Consider the following 15,995-nt stretch of genomic DNA (forward strand, 5'->3'; position numbering starts at 1 on the left):
AGTTATAGTCTAAATAATCACACTAAGGATTTATATTTAAATAGAAAGAAAATACTTTCAAACAGCCAAAATAGTAGTACAACTTAGTGACACATTAATTTAAATGCAACTGAATGTTTTCTGTGAATACCAAACATGTTTTAAGTTATATTGACTTAAACCCACAGATGATATCTTACACAATATTTTCTAGGTTTAGTGAGCATTGTTCCATTCCAATATTCAAATATCTGTTCAATTATATCATATTATGAAATATTTACTCTAAGTGTAGTCAATCTTCATCTTATAAAATGTTTAGTATTCCCTACCTCTTATTAACTAAAAATAAAAATTAAGCTAGCTACTGGAATGATCAATTTCAACAGTATATTCCTGTGTATAAAAGTAATGAAGTTATTTCTGTTATATACTTGATTTTTTATTTAATTATACCCTAATGTCAATTGCTGGAGTTCAGCATGCACAGCAGTGTACACTTACCAAAGGAAAATCTTTTTTTTTTTTTAATCACATCCCTCTTACAAAAGTAATTTCATCATCAAGATACAGATTATCTTGCACTATTGTTAGTTAGAAACAGATTTCAAAAACATTTTAACTTAAAAATGCAGATTAATTACATTAAATACATAACACTTTAAATTAAAAAGACTGCTTCTAGTAAACTGGCTCTTAAAACTGCATTTGAGAATTTATTTTTCAGTTTATTTATAACACTCCTTAAAGTGCCTATTAACATGTTTAATTGAAAAACGAAGTTGGGTTTTTTCAGATAAAAAGTTTTGACTGACTGGTTTGACAATGAAGACTAACTCTTTTTTAAGTAGGTTAAGTAATGGTTGTTTTATCTGAATCGAATAAAAATACATATTAATCATTTAATGGGATAAAACATTTTTTCAAAAAATTATGTTAGTAAAGATATAAGTGATATTTCAATGTTTCCAGTCCTGTCTTAGTATATTGTATTACACAAAGTACCTCTAAGTGAAAAAAATCTGCATTATGTATTTTATAATTACTTTGTAAGTCTTAGTAAAGCTTTTTACTGTTGTATCTCCTAGAAAATTAGAAAGTAAGTAACTTGAATGAGTAAATACATTTGAAATTTAGGTAGTTTCTAAAACTTTTACTTCCAGAAAAATTGAAGGAAGACATTATCTAGTTGTTTACTGAAATACTATTAAAAGTCACTTTGTATGAGAGTTCACAGAATAATTCTGGCATGCAATTTGGAAGGAGTTTGAATCTTTGAATGATTGCTATAAAAATCTCATTGTTATTGCACTTGCCCATACTTAATGCAAACAAGGTTTCTCAATGTTTAGATCAATAAGAGAAAACATCGGAATAGAATTTATACAGTAAGTAATGTTCATCCACGAATACATGCATTAGTTGCACAAAAAAAGCGTCTTTCATGTCATTAAGTGATAGAATTCTAACACAATCTTATTTTGTATACAATTGTGCAGAAATACTAATTGTAATGTTAACACACCGAGAAGAAAAATAATTAGCAGTTAAAGACTTGTGGTCACATAAGTTTATAATATAAATCTAACATCTCAGTTTATAAAAATATTACATTTCAAAGAAATAAGACAGATGATCGACGAAAGATAGTCATAAAAACAGATGACAATTGTATATTATTCTGTGGGGAAAGTGAATTGTACTAGTTCAAGGAAAAAATGAGTGATACAACTTTTCTCTGTAAAAGGGGAGCTTCCTCATGTATTTTGTAAATGGATGATGTGGGTATCAAATTGCTATGGTATTTTTATACTTTTGGCTTTATCTGAAAGAGTGGAATAGCAGAAAAATTACATATTTCACAGATACTTAACTTATAATATTGTAAATGTTAAATTGAAACTGTGTGTGGCAATACAAAGCTTTTCTAAATTATTTTTGGGAGGACTCGAATGAAAAACTGAGATTAAATGATATATAGCATCATAAATGAAGATGCTTTATAATCTATAAAATATTTTATAAAGAGTAAATTGTGGCTACACAAACATATGAACAGACTTTAGAAAAGGGAAAAGAAATAAAATGACAAGGAAACTTTTAAAAAGAATCAGAAATTCAAACCAGATACTAGCCAAAATAATTATAAATTCCCCAAAGGAAAAGGTTATAATTTTATAGTCTTTGTGTCTGTCAAAGTATGGTGCCGGAGATACTTTATATTTTTCAAGTGAGTTAATAAGAAAGATTTTCTAGAAGTAATATTTAGAAATCTGTCATTTTAACCCATTGGAGATTTTTTACGTGGTTTGATGTATTATTTAGTCTCCTGGTGTGTATAGTTACTATGTTACTATAGTAATAATAATGATAATAATAATAGATTTGAATACATTTGTAAATAAGAGTCATATAATAACGTAAAGTCTGTATTCATATAACTCAAAATCTCAGTCTCTGAAGCAGTTAATTTAATGAATTCACACATCTTACTGATCAAAATGAGATCACTGCATAGTCATTAAGGTTGACTGCCAAATTGCAAAGCCTTTCCTGTGTTGACAATTTTTACTCATAAATAAATGTGACGATGATAGTCTCCCTTAGATGCAGAAGGCACCCACTTGACAAACTGTGCACGTTTCTAATCAATATTGTTATGTGAATTTAACCAATCTTTTAGAATACATTTAGGAAAAAAAAGTCATAAATATCTCCTGGTTCGAGATGAATAAATTTGAATAGAGAAACATAAAATAATTTGGCAAGCCACAGATTCTGTATAAGTTAGAAAGCTGAGAGAACCCAAGAGACTAAATTTATATTCCAGTTCCAAGCCTTTCATTACTGAAGAAAAGAAATTTTATTTTTCATGAGTTTTGCATTTTGACTACTGACCTGGGTACAAAAGGTTTCCAAATAATAAAAGTTCTTTAAAAAATAATAAATCGGTTGTATGTCTCTGCATCTCAGAAATTCTCATTCTTCTATACCCTGACATGAAATAGAATAGTCAGTATTCCAAAGCTTTGGTTTTGAAGTATTTTGATCCATGATTCATTTCTAAAACGGCACAGACATCTACCCTTACTTATAAGACTGTTGTTGCGAAACTAATTATTCAGAAATAAGTTGGATCCAACACTGTGTATTGAAGTGCGTTTTGGTATTTTCCCTCTACATGTCAGTTTTGAGAGCCAGAAACACACACACACACACACACACACACCCTCACACTACAATTCAAGGCATTCACTGCACTGCTCTGTTTATGTAAAACAGCTCAGAGAGCGATATCATCAAGCATTTTTAATAAATCTCTGCTTTGTGGCCGACTATGACTAGAAATCTGTTCTGACACAGCTTGCTGACAATTGAATTTATATGTCATACTGACACACAAAGATTTTTCAAGCGGAAATTCCCTCACCAAATTAGTTAGTGCCCTGAACAGGGCACGCTGATGTTCAAAAACTTTTACAACATTTTAAAAAATGTTAGCACTAAACGTGACTGATAGGAAATCTAAAGTAGAGATTTTATTTTTAAAGCTACAATTTTAAGAAATAAAGCTCTCTGTAGAGATTTCTCACCATGATACTTGACAGATTTGAGAGATTTGTTGAGGAGGAGAGGTGGACATACAGAAGAGTAAAGATAATATTTTGAAGTGCAAAGAGTTTATAATATAAAGATTATAATATAAAGACAATATTTTTATTTATAATATAAATAAATGGTATTTATTTATAATACCATTTAAATTTATTTATACCAAAAAAATTTATAATTTATTTATAATAATTTATAATTATAGTTTATAATATAAAGATAATATTTTGAAGTGCAAAGAGATAATATTTTAAAGTACAAAAGTCAAATGATTTCTCATTCTGCTTCTCTTTAGCATCTCTTTATATAGGCAATGGCCTATATATAATCTGGACTATTTGGAAATGTAGTATCCATAGCCCTTGATAAATATTCTAATTTCCTTCACATTTTCAGGTGTCCTTTAACAAGCAATTGTCACTGGATGGCCGCCACAAGTATCCACAACCTCCACCTTTAGGAAAATAGTGAACATTCACAATGACGTGTTCTGCAGTTATTCTTTTTTTTTTAAATTGTTTAACATCTTTATTAGAGTATAATTGCTTTACAATGGTGTCAGTATCTGCTCATAGTGGTAAAGAGTGATAAACACTGAGTGATAAACAAGAGTGATAAACAGTGTTTGGGTAAAGAGCCCAAACACTGAGGTCAAACTGCCTGGGTTCACTATCCAGTTCTGCCACTTGGTAGTGAATAACTGTCACAGCCAGTATCTAAGATACCTCCCACTGATTCCCTCCTCATGTCTTCACATCCTTATTGGAGTTCCCTGCCACATTTCACCAGGGTTGGTCTGGTGACCAAAGAATGCAACGGAAGTGATGGTATGTCACTTCTAAAATTAGGTTAAATGAGATTTCTCTCTCTCTTCCCCTCTCTCTCTCTCTCTCTCTCTCTCTCTCAGATCATTCACTCTGGAGGAAGCCAGGAGTCATGTCTTGAGCCAGAACTGCCTGGCTAAATCACTCCTGTATTCCTGACCCTCAGAAGCTGTTGAAAAAAATAAATGGCTGTTTTATGTTGTTACATTTTGGGGGTAATTTGTTATGCAGTAGTGGATAACTACACATTCACTTGAGAGGGCATATATGCTCTCTGTTTCTTGGTTTTCTCATCTGTAAAGTGGAGATGATCATGGTACCAACTTTATGGTGTGGTTCTGAGGATTAAAGAGATTATCCACATGGAAGTACAGCAGGGTGAGGGGTCAGGAGTCAGCACTGTGGAAATATGGGTTATTGATATTAATCTGCTGGGCTCCTATAGATCTGCCCCAAGACTGAGCTGAATACCATTCAATAGGAATTATTGTTAAAACAACCTTCTTATATGCCTATGACTTTGATTATGGTGATGGCTTCATGGGTGTATGCATATATCTAAACTTAGTAGATTTGTGTAAATAAAATACGTACAGTTATATATATATACATATATAAGTTATATCTCAATAAAACTGTTTAAAAATAAGTAAAAGTTTAAAAAATATGACCACTTAAAATATAAGCCAAACTTTTCCAAAGATACTGACAATTATTGCCGTTATAGTTCTATTAAAAATGCTGATTAGTTCTATTAAAAAATACCATCTTACATTTGAAAGAGGAGTACAATACATTAAGTTAGAGGAAACTAAATAGTGTTTTTTAACTCAAATTTGAACCTGAGGGAAGTATGACACTGAGATTAGATTTATGAGATTAGAAAGAAAAGTTCTTTCTCCGGAGGAAGAAAATAACTGGAATTATGATTATAAAATCAAACCTGGTTCAAATTCTGGCTCTGTCATTTAGGAGCTAAGGGAAGGCCCTTAGTTTATCTAAATCTATCCAGCCAGCCCATTTTTCATGTGGTTTTCACACACTTTACAAGATGAGATACGATGTGGAGGTGACTGGACAAGTGACTGCCACAGGGCAGCTATGAAAACGTCCTAAGAGCAAATGTGAGCAGGGAACCTTAAGACCCTTACAGCCTCCTACAGCCTTCACTCACTTCTCAAATGAGATATGGCTATGAAGTCCAGAAATCTGAAATAGTTGTGAACATCTGAGAGTACATTTTGACACCAAGGACATCAGACAGATGAGACTGCAGGAAAAGTAGACTCTGATCTGGGGCTAGAGGACTCCTTTGAGATGAGCTTGAGGCATCACACAGCTTCCTTCTCTGCAGACCAGTGACTTTCCCAGGACACTGTGAGCCCATCTGCTTTAATCTTTTACAAGTTACCCCAGACCGCCCAAAAGACTTGACTCAGATGAGAAAGATCCTGGAAGAAAAGATAGTGCATTTTGCTGTAGAAACCTCTAAGATGTTAGGAATTAAGGAAGAATTGGGTGACATAAATCTGAAAAAGTGAGGGATCTTCTAGCCCATCCATGTTGCTGCAAATGGCAATATTTCATTTTTTTATGGCTGACCTAGACAATATTATACTTAGTGGAGTAAGTCAGACAGAAAAAGACAAATACTACAAGATATCACTTATATGTGGAATCTCAAAATAATACAAATGAATCTACGTACAGGACAGAAACAGACTCACAGACATAGACAACAATCTTATAGTTACCGAAGGGGAGAGGGAGGGAGGGAGGGATAGATTAGGAGTGTAGGATTAACAGATACAAACCACTATACATAAAGTATGTAAGCAACAAGGATTTACTGTATAACACAGAGAATCATACTCAATATCTTATAATAACCTATAATGGAAAATAATCTAAAAAAAACTGAATCACTTTGCTATACACTTGAAACTAACACACTATTGTAAATCAACTATACTTTTAAAAAAAAGCAAGGGATTTTTTATTTTTCATATTGCTCTAGGAAACCTTTCTAAAAGCTAGAGTACCTTTTGTACTCCATCATTCAAAATTCTTCCACCAACTCTTTGTCAGGTCCCTTCTGGATTATTCCTATATCTCTGATAATCAAGCTGTTTTTTGCCTTGTAAAATCCTCCCTAAAAACACAGTTCTGTATTCCTCATACGTACCATCTTGAACTTAAAGGCCATGTTTTGACCATGTCTGCACAATCTTACTGACCTGCTGATTTGGATAATCCAGTGGAATTACTAATCAACAAACTTTATATAAAAGATCATTTGCTTGTAGAACTATCAAGAAAAACCTCTGTGCTTTCAACCCATATTTAGTAACAACTGTTATACAAAGTCATTTACACAGCACTGTGGGAATTATAGGGATACATAAAAAATAGTCCTTCTGCAGAAATTCATAGTAACAGAAGGAATGAAATATAACATTCAAGACTCAAAGAATAAAAACTGATCTTAATAAAGTTATCAAATATTGGTTGGAAACATATATCAGGTAATGATATCATTTCTAATGCAAATTTAAATGAGCTCTGAACTTTCTGCACCTTGCCACTGCTCCCACAGTTCTGAAGAGCTGAAAATTTGTATGCACTGGTGTTTATGGTACTAAAAGAATTGTTTGCACTTATTACTCTTAAGGAAGCATTCTTGGTCAGATGTGGGAATCCACAAGGTGAAGGAATAAATGTCCAGTTCCAGAAGCCCATTGAGCTGGGACCAGTCTTAAGATACTGGCTTCTCACACCATGTATGTAAGGGTCAGACAAAGATTCTGATTTGAAATCAAATATTTCAGAGGTTAGGAAACTTGCCTTTCATAGCCCATTCCCTCCCAGTGTCCATCCGTGCACAAGAGAACCTCTGGTAATACAGCACCTCAAGCTAAGAGAATTCCAGTTTTTAAAATCTTGCTTTTTCTCATGCGGCTTTATTTTACTTTTCAATAGCTTCTTTGTTTGAGTTTGAGTTCTGCAGTCAAGTGATTAAAGCAGATAGTGGGAATGGGAAAATAAAAAAGAGTTGACTCTCATAGTGAATGTTCTAGAAAGCCCCCAAACCAGTAGCCATAGCAGCATCCAAGCTATCCCCAAAGCAAAAATGTAAATGTATGCTTTTCTTTGCCTCAGTCTTTTTAATAGCCTCTAGTTTAACTTTTTGAGATTTCTTTTTTTTAAAGGTGAATTTTACATTTTTCCCTCAAATATTTACTAGGAAAGAAAAAACTGAAAAAAAATGGAATTCGAGAGGCTTTTACCCAACAAAACTCTCATACAGTAAATTATTAAAATTGTACAACTGATGTGATCTTACAGGGTATCTGCATCTGTCTACATATTTCCTAGTTCTGATTCCTCACCTCTCCTCCTGCATTTTACATAAGAAGAAAACACAGGTTGAAAATGGAAAGGGAATCTTTCCAAGGCCAAACAAATAGTTAGGTTCCATCGAGTAATAAAATACTGAAACTGTAAGAAAATCTACATCTCTCCAGAAATTGCTCTCAGCAAAGAAGTTGCTCACCCAAGGTTACACCTTACTTCCTAGGAGCAGCGTGCATCAAGACTACAGAACCGCCCCTCCCCTCCCACCTCATTTGGGACAACACAGAGGACAATTCCAGCACCACAGCAACCTATAGGGTCAGCTGAGGCCTCCATCAAACTGCATCATCAGTTCATTATCTCCCTCCCAGCAATCCTGCGTCCTTTACCCTCACAGATGTTATTCCTGAGGCACTTGCTAATACATCTCCTGTTTTCCAATCTCTATTCAGTCTGATTCCTGGAAACCCAGTGTATAACTCTTACTTATCCTTGAAAAATTAAGGAAAGTTATACCTGATGCTTCTGATTTCTTGTAATTAATTTCATTTTTAGTAAGAAAAACATTTAAAATAATTCTTTGGCCACTGTAACAATACTCACTTTTTGCTACCATTTTATAGGAAACAACACTCGACTGGGGAAATCAGAATATCCGGGGTCTTTTCCTGCCTATACTATCAGCTGGTATGCTTCTCATGGGCATCAGCTTACTTAGCTGTGAAGTGTTTTCAGGGGTAAGAAGTAGCATATGCCACATAATGTTTTCAACCATGAAGTATATTCTTAGACAAATAAACAGATTTTGTACTTCAATGAAATTAAATACCATTTCCTGTGGGTTTTAAGAACTAAAAAACACTTCAGGTAGTTTATATTTTATCTGGTAATTACCATTTTATAGAACATGGTGCTATAGATATAGCTAGTGGGAAGCAGCCGCATAGCACAGGGAGATCAGCTCGGTGTTTTGTGACCACCTAGAGGGGTGGGATAGGGAGGATGGGAGGGAGACACAAGAGGGAGGAGATATGGGGATATATGTATATGTATAGCTGATTCACTTTGTTATAAAGCAGGAACTAACACACCATTGTAAAGCAATTATACTCCAATAAATATGTTAAAAAAAATGAATATAAATAATATAAGGCATCTTTATCTTTAGAAAAGCAGTATACCATAGAGGCTCACAGGTTGCCCAGTTGTGTCCTGGAGTAAGTTTCTTAAACTGCTTGAGTTTCTGTTTCCCATCTGTAAAATCAGGATAATCTCACCACGTAAGAATATTGTGAGGATTAAATGAAATAATAATTAGCAAGGTAGTTAGCAAGTGAATAATATTTAGAAGTTCTCAATGCTTGTTAGATTTCATTTCATTCCTCTTTCTTTCTAATCACATTATTTCCTTTCTTGTCTAATGAAAACAACTTTAACTGCCCCTAGTATATCAGAAATTTTATTTTATTCTACCTATAACTGCTAAAAAAAGAGCCCTAAAACACTGATGTGTTATAAACACAAGGCATTCTTATAATACATTTATTTATTCATCCAGTCATTCATTTGACAGATATTATTTATTTATTTAACTTTTTTTTTTTTTTTTTTTTTACTATTTATTTATGTATTTGGCTGTGCCGGGTCTTAGCTGCAGCATTCAGGATCTAGTTCCCTGGATCAAACATGGGCCCCCTGCATTGGGAGCATGGAGTCTTAGCCAGTGAACCACCAGGGAAGTCCTGACAGATATTTAGCAAGTACCAGCTTTGTGCTAGGTATTGAGTTATACAATGTGTGTCTGTGAAGATGAATTAGATACATTCCCTCCCTATCACATAATACACGATCTGTTAGAGGAGAGAAAATTTGGACTTGAATACCTAAGCATATGAGGCAGTACTATGTGGAATTAATGCCTCACAAGTGTTAAAAAAGAAAGGCCATTCAAACATGAGAAAGGAAGCCCTCATTTCTGGATGGAATAATCAGAGAGGAAAGAATTTATGAAAGCATCAATATCTCTCTGGTCTTTGAAAGATGCATAGAACTTTGTTAGAGATAGCTACCAAGTCATTCCTAAAGGAAAAAAGGTATTCAGAAGGAAAATCAAATAAAGGGCAATGCATGTTTGTGGACTGGTGATTAGTCTGGCTTGGCAAGCGTCTAATATAGCAATAGGAAATTAGAAATGTAGACTTAAATCTGGTATGCTGAGGGGTTTGTCGTTTTCTCTTAGAAGACAGTGAGGAGCCATTGGGAAAATTTATGGAGTGAAATACCATATTTAAGTTGTTTTAGGAAGAAATTTGGCAAGCAGGATACAAAGAAGTCTAGAAGACACAACAGAGAGGAAGATTAATTTTAAAACTGTTTTGACAGTTCAGGCATGAGGCCATAAAGAGGAGAATAAAAATAGGACTCTTAGGAATGGGAATATAGCCAGGGATTCAAAAGATGTTGTGGAGGAAAAAAAATCAATGGGATGTGGGAACTTATTAGATAAGGAAGTTATATATGGGAGAGAAAGGCCCACAAAGTTTCTGAAACACAATGATTTTTAAGAAAAAAGCTACAGAAAACTGGCACAGATAGAACTTAGTTACAAGAGGAAAGTGATGGGAAGGAAAAGAAATAGAGGCAGCTAAGTGTACAGTGTCTCTCTATGTGGTGAAAGGAATGAAAGAAAAAGGACAATAGCTTCACAGAGGACTGCAGCTGGGAGCATAGTGATTAAGAGGGCAGAACTCTGAAGCCAGTCCTTCTGAGTCCAAATTCTGGCTCTGCCACTTACTTGCTGTGTGACTGCAAGCTAGGTACTTAAACTCTCCAAGCCTCAGTTCTCCTATTAGTAAAATAGGTATAAGAATAGTATCTACCCCATGAGTTGAACAGTTGGCATTTATTATAAATTCCATGTAAGTTTTTACATTTATTATAGTAAAATTGAGAGCTATATTGAAACACAGAGGAAACATGGCATACAGTAGGTAGCAAGAAACAACCATTAGTTCATTCATTTGTCTAAACTGTATCGAGTGAGTGCCTACCATGCGCCAACCTTTGTTCTGGGTGTTGAGGATATGAAGTGATGAAAGTGGGCAAAATCCCTGCCTTCATAGAGCTTACACTAAAATACAGAGAACAAATAATAAACAAACAAACACAATAAAGCAAGTAGGATAGTTATATACATTAATTAAGAAAACTGAAGCAGAATAAAAAGGGTTGAGAGTGACCAAGGATGACATTAGGCAATGGTCAGGGAAGATCTATGTTCTTTCATGGTGGTGGCAGTTGAATACAGACCTGAATAAAATGAGGGAAAAGCCAAGTAAACATCTATGAAAAGAGATTCCAGGAAAATAGGACAGTAACTGAAAAGTCCCTGAGTTGGAATGTGTGTTACTGTCTAAGGAACAAAGAGGAGAGCTATGTGGCTGAAACAGATTATAGAGAAGAGTAGCAGGAGACGATGTGAGGGATATGCCAGAGGCTGGATCACTTGGTGCTTTATAGCACATGGTAAAATCACAGGATTTTGTTCTACATGTGATGGGAAGTCAAGAGGAATAACATGATTTAATTCATATATTGAAAAGCTGCAGTGTAGATAACTTACTGTAGGGTCAAGAGCTAAAGAAAAGAGAACCGTTACAAGTTTACAGCTATAGTCTATAATCTATAAGAGATGGTAGTGGCTTGGATAAGGGCAGAACAGTGGAGATGGGAAGGAGTGGTCAGATTTGGGACAAGTTTTGAAAGCAAGAACTATAGGATTTGGTGAAAGACTGAATTTGGGATGTGAGGAAATCAGAATAAAGAAGTATGAAACTAGAGTTTTTTAACAAGAGTAAATGGATGAACAGAAAATGGATGTATTGAATGGGAAAAATAATAGGAGGATCAAGTTTGGAGTTGGGGAGAGGGAATTATGGAAGGGCAAGATTTCCATTTGGAGCATACATGGCTTGCCTATTAGATAGCCATTTGGAGAAGGTGAGTCAATATTTTATATGGAAATTGATGTGGATTTCAGGAAGAGAGTAAGCTAGGGATAAAATCTGGGATTCGTGAGCATTTAAGTGGCACATTGGTAATCGATGACAACATCTAAGAAGCTAGTGTAGATAGAAGACAGCAGCTTGAAGTCTGAGCCCTAGGGTACTCTCTGACTTCTAGAGATTTGGAAGAAAAGGAGGAATAAGTAAAGGACTGAAAAGGAGCAGCCAGGGGAATAGGAAGAAAACCAGGAGCATTTAGAATACTATACCCAAGTGAAGAAAGCATTCCAGGAAAAAATAGTGAGAAGCTACGTCAAATTTTGCTGAGCATTGGAGAATTGACCATTTGGTAAGAAAATGTGGAGATTATTGATAATCTTGGCAACCATGGTTTCAGTAGAGAGGGACTGTGGAAATGTCATTAAAACTAATAAGGAAGATTAAAAGAGGAAAAAGTAAGTATAGACAACTTTTAAAAGAATTTTTCAGGAAAGGGGAGGAATGGGCTTCAGATGCAAGGGCAAGTGGTTCCAGGGAAGATGCTTTAACACGGGAGTTATGAGATAATGTTTATATGCTTATCAGAGTTATCAGTAGGAAGGAAAACTAATGATGCAAAAAAGGGAAGGGATAATTACAGAAGAGTCCCTAAGTGGGGACGCATGGATGTCCTCAAGGAAAAGAGCTGGCCTTACATAGGAGAAGAAACAGATCAACTCGGTTTGATGGGTAGATAAGGATGCCATTTTTGAATGCTTCTCTTTTCTTGGTGATATAAGAAGCACGCTTATTAGCTGAGAGTGGGGAAAGGAGAGAGGTATCGGGAGTCAGAAAAGTAAGAATAGATATAAGACATCCATCTTTTAAAGTGAGACAATGAATGATTAAGAGAAATGAGTGGCATTTCCAAATAGATGACAGCTCACCTTGGATTTGTGGTCATAAATACCCAGTAAACAGGTTATGTGTTTTTCTCCAGATAAATTCAGCTGTTAGGGTACATGGTCGATGTTGGTAGAGGAGCTGACTTAATCAGGGTTGAGTTTTTTTAGATGAGTATGATAGGGAAGAAGAACCAATGGAGATGAGGGTGTTTGCAAGGAACTGGAGGTAATAACTGATGACGGATGGGAGTTGAGTTTGGATGGAAGTAAAGACATGAGGAAGATGAGGGACAATGAGAAGGTTGCGGAGTTAATGGATTGGAGGTCCAAGTGGGATTGAAAAATTGTTGGCAAGGGGGCAATAAAATAAGTGGCAGAAAGTAATACAGTGCTAGAGAAAGGGATGACAGAAACTGACATTCTGCAGCGGGTACAATTATTGGTTTAGTGTGTGACATGGAATTGATGGACTGAGGTGGGAGAGAGCTAATGTTGCAGGGAATATAAAGGAACTAACATCAGATGGATTATCTGCATGGATATTGTAATTACCAAGATTGATCATAGAGGTAATTGGAAAGGAAGTGATTCCCAGATACTAATATCTTCAGTGAATGTGGGAGTATGACAGAAAACTTTAACAAGAAGGAGGTAGTAAGTGATTATCTCAATATTTGTTTCAAGGGTACTAGATTATTTAAGTCTGAAAATTGGACTTTTAAAAAAAGATTAAAAATCCATGAAGGTGGTCATTAGAATAAGATGAATAATGACAAAAATTTCAACTCTTTTTATATCAATTCATATTTCTTATACTTTCTTAAATATGTATCAAGTGATTGCCAATAGACAGATCATTTGATTGCATACAACAAATACAACAATAACAGAGTGAAAGTTCTAACTTCCAAATATAAATGATATAATTTTACTCATTCTTCATTATGTCCATTTGCCCAGAAAGTTCAGAGAAAACTCTAATTCGGTTTTGATAATTGATAGAGAAAAGATACAAACAGAAAGTACTTGACTGCTCCATTGTGGTACCAATTGTTACTCACCAGGATTGTTGGACTGGGCATCCATAGGAATCATGAGCTTGGCCCGGGTGGCTCGGCGTGCAGCCAGTGACCTCTCCAGGGTAGACATGGAGCTCCCTGCTTCTTCTGTGTCTTGACCTAAAAGAAAAACTATACTCCTGAGTATTAATGATGCAACACTTCATTTCTAGCCAGGAACTCCAATGCTTTTTTCATTTCATTGATGTTTTAAATAATAATATCTACTTTTTTTTGTTACCCAATCAATATGCTCTCATTGTACAAACATTAATAAAATTTACCATAACCTCATTACCCAGAAAGAACCATTATTTTTTTATTTATAATTTTTGCATATGTATGTATATGTGAAAGCAAGAGAGTATATATTAATATATTTATTTCAAAAATGGCATTATACTATACATACTGTGTTGTAGCCTTCTTTATAAAATAACATAAAAACCTTTCTCTGTCAATAACTAAGTCAGTAATATAATTTTTAACAGCTCCATAATATTCAATTGCATGAATTTACCACAATCTTTGCAACTTGTACTTAAGCCCCAAAGACATTAAATCTTATTATAAAAACACAGGAAATAAACTACATTCTTCAAAAGTACAGCTAGGTGTCTCTATACAAATTTATTATAATTCTATAAAATGTCATACTAAAGAGTCATAAAAAATAATAAGAAAGAGTGATACATGCAGATTTAAAAATTTAATAAAAATCTGTTGAAAAATAAAACTGAAACTCTGAACACTATGTACCACTAAAAAGTATATGATTCATTAACATGAGGTTTGGTCTTTTTTTCCCTTAAATGAAGTATAGTTGATTTACAATATTATATTAGTTTCAGGTATACAGCATAGTAATTCAGTATTTTTATAGATTATACTACATTAAAAGTTATTCAAAATAATGGCTATAGTACCCTGTGCTATACAATTTATCCTTGTTGCTTATCTATTCTATACATAGTAGTTTGTATCTCTTAATCCCATTCCCCTATTTTGCCCCTCCACCCTTCCCTCTTCCCACTGATAACCACTAGTTTGTTTTCTATACCTGTGAGTCTGTTTCTGTTTTGCTATATACATTCATTTGTTTTATTTTTTTGATTCAACAAATGAGTGATGTCATACACTATTTGTCTTTCTCTGTCTGACTCATTTCACTAAGCATAATATTCTCTAGGTCCATCCACATTGCTGCAAATGGCAGAAGTCCATTCTTTTTTATGACTGAAAACATTCCACTGTATATGTATACCACATCTCCTGTATCCATTCATCTGTTGATGGACATTTAGGTTGCTTCCATACCTTGGTTATTGTAAATAGTGCTGCTATGAACATTGGGTGCATGTATCTTTACAAATCAGTGTTTTTGTTTTTTCTGGATAAATAGCCAGGAGTAGAATTGCTGGATCACATGGCAGTTCTATTTTTAGTTTTCTGAGGAACCTCCATGCTGTTTTCCACAGTGGCTGCATCAACTTACATTCCTACCTACACTGTACAAGGGTTCCCTTTACTTCACATTCTTGCCAACATTTGTTATTTGTAAATTTTTGATGATAGCCATTCTGAAAAGTGTGAGGTGACATCTCATTGTGGTTTTGATTTGCATTTCTCTAGTAATTAGCAATGTTGAGCATCTTTTCATGTGCCTATTGGCTACCTGTATGTCTTCTTTGGAAAAATGTCTATTCAGGTCTTCTGCCCATTTTTTGATTGGGTTGCTTGTTTGTTTGTTTGTCTTTTTGATATTGAATTGTATGAGCTGTTTATATATTTTGGATATTAACCCCTTGTTTGGTAATATCATTTGCAAATATATTCTTTCATTTGGTAGGTTGTCATTTCATTTTGTCAATTTGTTTATTTGTTTATTTTTTTTGCTTTGCATAAGCTTTTAAATTTATTTAGGTCCCATTTGTTTATTTTTGCTTTTATTTCTTTTGTCTTAGGAGACAGGTCCAAAAAAATATTGCTACCATCTATGTAAAAGAGTGCTCTGCCTATGTTCTCTTCCAGGAGTTTTATGGTTTCAGGTCTTACATTTAGGTCTTTAATCCATTTTGCATTTATTCTTGTACATGGTGTGAGGAAATGTAATCTCATTATTTTACATGTAGCTGTAAAGTTTTCCCAGGACCATTTATTGAAGAGACTGTCCTTTCTCCATTGTATATTCTTACCTCTTTTGTTGTAGATTAATTGACCATAGGTGTGTGGGTTTATTTCTGGGCTCTTTATTCTGTTCCATCAACCTATGTGTCCGTT

At 34.3% G+C, this 15,995-nt stretch overlaps 1 protein-coding gene across 1 annotated transcript in view; it reads right to left on the reverse strand.

Annotated features, from left to right (window-relative positions):
* The window catches only part of DCC (DCC netrin 1 receptor), a 781,864-nt gene that overhangs the window by 68,406 nt on the left and 697,463 nt on the right, over positions 1-15,995 (reverse strand). The window contains exon 25 of the mRNA XM_061169229.1: positions 13,719-13,835. Coding sequence (XP_061025212.1) covers positions 13,719-13,835 — 117 coding nt within the window. The remainder of the gene's footprint in view (positions 1-13,718; positions 13,836-15,995) is intronic.

Source organism: Eubalaena glacialis, chromosome 15, assembly GCF_028564815.1.
Source record: "Eubalaena glacialis isolate mEubGla1 chromosome 15, mEubGla1.1.hap2.+ XY, whole genome shotgun sequence".
Classification (NCBI taxonomy): domain Eukaryota; kingdom Metazoa; phylum Chordata; class Mammalia; order Artiodactyla; family Balaenidae; genus Eubalaena; species Eubalaena glacialis.